The 5,214-nt window shown below is 51.5% G+C and overlaps 3 protein-coding genes across 3 annotated transcripts; all 3 read left to right on the top strand.

Moving 5' to 3' along the window:
- Positions 1 to 261: 261 nt before the first annotated feature.
- Positions 262 to 732, top strand: TEOVI_000166200 (uncharacterized protein; the record flags this gene model as incomplete). The annotated part of the gene is made up of 1 exon (XM_067224866.1): positions 262 to 732. One exon carries the CDS (start codon positions 262 to 264, stop codon positions 730 to 732), a length of 471 nt encoding a protein of 156 aa, XP_067080967.1.
- Positions 733 to 990: 258 nt separating this feature from the next.
- Positions 991 to 3,213, top strand: TEOVI_000166100 (Uncharacterized conserved protein (DUF2042), putative; the record flags this gene model as incomplete). The annotated part of the gene is made up of 1 exon (XM_067224865.1): positions 991 to 3,213. The coding sequence occupies one exon, from the start codon at positions 991 to 993 to the stop codon at positions 3,211 to 3,213; it is 2,223 nt and encodes a 740-aa protein (XP_067080966.1).
- A 292-nt stretch (positions 3,214 to 3,505) lies between these two features.
- TEOVI_000166000 (ATPase, putative) lies at positions 3,506 to 4,984 on the top strand (the record flags this gene model as incomplete). Its single annotated transcript, XM_067224864.1, has 1 exon — positions 3,506 to 4,984. The coding sequence occupies one exon, from the start codon at positions 3,506 to 3,508 to the stop codon at positions 4,982 to 4,984; it is 1,479 nt and encodes a 492-aa protein (XP_067080965.1).
- Between the last annotated feature and the right edge of the window lie 230 nt (positions 4,985 to 5,214).

Below are 5,214 nucleotides of genomic sequence, written 5' to 3'. Positions count from 1 at the left end.
CTTCTGCTTCCTTTGTGAGTGCACCCGTTCGTCCCACCTTTGCGCGCGTACCTTCTTTTCCCCCTCTGAACACAAGATCACTTTTCTTCACCTTCACTGGCTTGCTTTATTCCTGTGGTAGTTTGTCATCATTTAGGTGGGTTTCCTGTGACCCTATCTGTAAGGTTTCACTTCCGCTGAGCGGGTGGAAAAGGGTCGGCACAAAGGAGTGTTTGCCTCCACAACTCTGGGGGCGTAAGAGGGTAACGGAGAGTTCGTAAGATGCAGCGCGGATTTTGTAGGGTGGGCACTGTGACCGTCTCCCAAGCACAGAAGCGGGCAGCAGAACTCATTAACAGTTCAGATGGTTTCTGTTCCAACGTTATGCGGACGGTGCAGTTTACACCTACAGGTGTTAAGGCTTGTGATGGCGAGTCAATGGGTTTCTCATGGAGGGCGAACCAACGGGCACTGAATGGGTTCCGCTCCACACACGGGGGTGCTTTAGCCATTTTAGCTGACACTTTCACGCAGATTCATCTGGGTGCTGCGAGACCCGCAGCAGAGTTCCGTTCTGTCAGCTTTGAGATCAATTATCTTGAAGCCATCCCGGAGAATGCGGAGTGCACGTGCATAACTCGCATTGTTGGCGATGGTGAAAGTGATATACACCACGTGGAGTATTCTTTCCAGGATGAAAGGCGGCGCAAAGTCTTCTCCCGTGGCACACATGTGCTTTCGTGTACAAAATAGCATTTCTCTAATGAGATGATTATACTCCTTGTGCTAAACGGCAAGAGCGTTACCCTCCCCCGTCTCTCACGCATGAGCTTTCTCTTACTAGCGCAGACGAAAACGAAAAGTCACTTGCGACAGCCCTGAAGACACAAGCACGCACGGGTGCATTGTTGTACCGTCTCTTATGGCGGTTGGTCTTTCTCCTGTTTATTCCTGTAATTTATTTACTTTGCCCCAACCTCAACACACTTCCCTCGATATCCTTAGGAAGAAATGAGTGAGTTGGAGCTGAGTGAACTGATACGCAAATTTCAGGCAATCCAGCGGCAGGATATTCCTAACCAGATCACCGAGCGCAATGTGGTGGAGATTGTTAATGTGCTGCAGCGAAAAAAGTTTGTCGACCTGTTGTTCACTGTTGACGGTAAGGAATACCTGACGTGGGATCAGTTGCGACGTGAAGTCATTGATGAGGTACACGCCAATGGCGGGCGCATGAATGTAACCGATCTCCCTGGTCTTTTAACTGTGCACATGATACACATTGAGCGCGTGCTACCGGAGGTGCTTGAAGAACCTAATATACGTCTCGAGGCTGCGGAACTCATGACAGATGAATACCTGGACTCGACCGTCTCTGCAGCGCAAGATGTCCTGAAGGAAAAGGGGTTTGTCGCTGTTTCAGAGTTCGCAAGGATACACCGCTTCACATCCCTGTTCACCCAAAACCTTTTAACTGGTGCGGTTGAGTCGGGACGGCTACGCGCCGTTCTTCAGGGGGGCGCCCTGCACACAAAACAATTTGTTGGAGCGCAAAAGGTCGTGCTCCGCGCGGGATTACTGGCTGCTACGGAGCCCGTCAACTTGACGACCTTCTTCGAGCGACACAACCTCTTTGCCCCGTTAGTGGATGTCCTCATCGAGGCCGTGAGGAATGACCTACCCGGAAAAATTGAAGGACGGGTTTACATCCCAACTTACTTCGAACAAGACCGTGCAAATGAGGTGGAAAACGTTTACCTCTCGAATGGTTTCATTGAGTACGCCTTGCTGCATAGGAAAGGCATCACGCAGGCGAGGGAATTCCTTTCGACAAAATATAACCCCGTTATGGAGGCTACAGCACAAGGTGACGCTCCGAAAAGGCGGACCCGCCGTGTCCAGGCTGCGTCCACGGCCAATACGGAATCGCCTTCGGTTGCACGCAGTGAAAAGTACCCAAATGCGGGGCATGCGCTTTCCGCATGCTTTCTTTCCGACAGGTTTCTGGCAAACTTGGTTGTCCTTGAAGACTTAGCACACGGCGACGCCTTGGTTGTGGACCTGTCAACCCACCTTCCACTTTCTGTAGACTTCGAAAAGGACTCCGATATTCTTTTGCGGCGGTTACGCGAGTTGCATCCTATTGTTACGTCGTGCACTCTACTAGACTGCGGCGTGCTGCTTCATGAGTCTGTGCTACCCACGGTGAAAAAACGGCTGGAATCTTCTTACGACTTGCAAATAAGGGAAAGTGGGGCAAAGGGGAGGAAATCGAAGGTTAGTCGTGAGTTTGGTGAGGAGGAGGAAGAGATACTGTTGCGAGCGGTAGCGGATGTCACGGGTCTGCCCCTAGAACAATACCAGGATGTGCTCGCAGAGTTGACCTCAGAGTGGAAAGTAGTAGCGCAGGAGGTATACAGCGAGCTCGCCGCAGCGGCTGAGCAGCACGTTTCCGTGGACTGGAAAAGGATGCGTACAAACCTTCAGTCGTCGCTTGGCACCGCATGGTGTGGCATGGTGATTGCTGAGAAGGGTGTTTTGTGGGCAACGACAAAATTTGACGAGACGTCCTGTGTAGCCCTCAACCGCCACCTTCTCACCGACCGTGCCTTTGCGCTCCTACGCGACATTCTGCTGAATGAAGGTCTTGACAGCGCAGGTGTGTATGAGTGTGTGTGTGAGGCATTAATGGTGAAAGAAGACCAGCAGAAACAACAACCTCCTACTGCTGCTTTGCTTCAAAAAGCCCTGAAGGCTCTTCCAGAACAGCAGCGTCAAAGCCTCTCCCCGCTCGTTGATGCGGCAATGGGTAAATCTGTGGAGACTTTCACAAAGCTTCTGCGTGACATGAGCTGTACCGCCCAAATCGCAGTATCCGGCTTCCATCAACTGAATAAGAAGGTTGAGCGTGAGACGCTCGCTTCAATGAAGCAAGAAGTGAAGAAACGTGTGGAAGAAGACACCTTCACTACTGACACGGCACGTAGCGGCGCGCTCTTCGCGCTTCTGTGTAGCCTTCTTATCCACTCCCGCTTTCACGTGCACGTCGACCTCCCTGGGCGTGCGGTGGGAGGTGCGGTGACGTGCCTTGCGGCTGAGGCGATGGGTGTGGCGGAACTCCTCAAAGAGTGCAACCAAATAATAACAGGCGCCATCAGCGGAAAACACTCACTGAGCGATGACGACGTGGAAAAACTCGAGACCCTCCGCCGGCTTGTACTTGAGGATGCGTAGGGTCGATTCCTTTCCTCCCCTAAGGGTTTTCACATTCCGGTGCCTCTTAGTGCTCTCACGGAAGGAGGAGGATGTTTCTTACGGTGCGGGTACAGATCTGACTTCTTGGTGAGAGCGCTGTGCACTAGCTGAGTTGACGACTACGATCATAAATATGTATTTCTCTCTCTTTGCGTGCGTGACTATACATGCGCATCATTGTTGCTAGGTCTTGCGTCTCTGTCCTTTGTCCATCTTTTCCCTTTCTGTACGTACGTGGCGGTTGGTCTATTTTGGCAGTGAGTAGGCAGTTATGAGAGCTTCGTTGTGTACCCGCAATATGTGGCGAGCTCACGTTTCGGACAGGAGGACTGTGGAGGAAATGTACAATTGTTTGGTGCAGAAGGGTGTGCTAAGGGAAGAGCCCGGACAGAGGCTGATGGTACAGGCCTGTACGAAACTGGCGAATTCGATAAAGGTGCGTGAGAGTTCTTCAGGGAAAAAAGGAGCGGAACCCCCGCTCGCGAAAGGGTCGGGTGGTAAGGGCACGTTTGCCAACTCTGGTGGCTACAGTGGAATTACTAGTAGTTATGCCCGTCTGGAAACATGCAGAGCGTTGGCGCAATCGCTTTGGCACGCGGGGTCGCACTTCCTCCGGCGTGCATCCCCCGACACTGTTACGCGGGACATAAAAGTCCACTGGCCGGAGAATCTTGGTGTTGATAAGAGGACGGGGCTCTACCTGTGGGGGGACGTTGGTATAGGTAAGACGCTTGTTATGGATCTTTTCGAACTCTCAGAAATTCCGCACGTTAGCAAGAGGCGTGTGCACCTCCATTCGTTCATGTGTGATTTGGTCAAGCGACTTCAGAAAGCGGAGACGGAGTTACGAGACCATCGTCTGCGGCCAATGGACACAGTGGTGAATGACATTCTTCAGGAATCACCAATTCTGTGTTTGGATGAGTTTCAGACCATCGACGTCACGCATGCATCACTACTAGCTGGTTTCTTCTCCATCGCGCTGCCACGGGGCCTGATACTGTTCGCAACAAGCAACCGTCCACCGCAGGACCTTACCTCCATCTCCGATTCTTTTGCGAGGTGTGTGCCGTTGCTGTGGTACTACTGCGACATTGTTCACTGTGAAAACATCCGAGACTACCGCGAGAACGCGTCTACCGGCCACCACGATGCCATTTTCCTCCACCCCAACACGATCGAGGCAGCGGCACAACTCGTCCGCCGTGTAGAGCGTGGCATCTCGGGTAGTCGCACGTGGGTAAAGGGGGCAACCATATGGCTTTACGGACGGGAGCTCGTTGTCCCGTACCACTGCGGCGGGATTGCTTTGTTCGATTTCAGGGATATTTGTGGTGCGCTCGGACCCCCCGACTTCCAGTGCCTTGCCAAAACTTTCCACACGGTTATAATTACAAACATACCGCAGATCAGCAGGTTAAATAGGAACGCAGCGCAGCAGTTTGTTATTCTCGTAGATGAGCTATATCAATTTAATGTGAAGCTCCTCTTTACGAGTGAAGTGCCATGGGGCCAGCTTCTGCGTGACGGCCTAGGGGAGTCGCCTTCTGTCGCCGATTCCTGCTATTCAGAGGGAGAGGATGAGCGGAGTGGCTACGCAGCTTATTATGGTTTCCGTAACGAGGAAGAGTTGTTGAGTTTCAATCGTATAGCAAGTAGACTGAAGGAAATGGGCTGCCGGCATTATCTGTTGCGCGACCACAACCACTTCGTTGTGTTAGACTATAATTTCGCTGCCCTTCTGGAGTAGGGGGAGTTCCTTACCATTTCGCTCCCTATTAGTTTTCCCACATTGCCTCCCTTCACCCATCCACCTTAGCTTATACGTATTTACCCAAACGCTAACACGACTCAACTTTTAGTGTCTTATTTTTGCTTTATTATTCCTTTCCTTCTTTTTTTTTCTGTTAATTTACTTCAAATTGCATATCTTGTTTGTTTCGCTGCTCCCATGTTGGACAGGCAAATGCTTTGTGACGA

This window comes from Trypanosoma equiperdum (genome assembly GCF_001457755.1).
Source record: "Trypanosoma equiperdum strain OVI genome assembly, contig: ctg_399, whole genome shotgun sequence".
NCBI lineage: Eukaryota > Euglenozoa > Kinetoplastea > Trypanosomatida > Trypanosomatidae > Trypanosoma > Trypanosoma equiperdum.
This window is presented reverse-complemented; position numbering and strand designations above follow the sequence as displayed.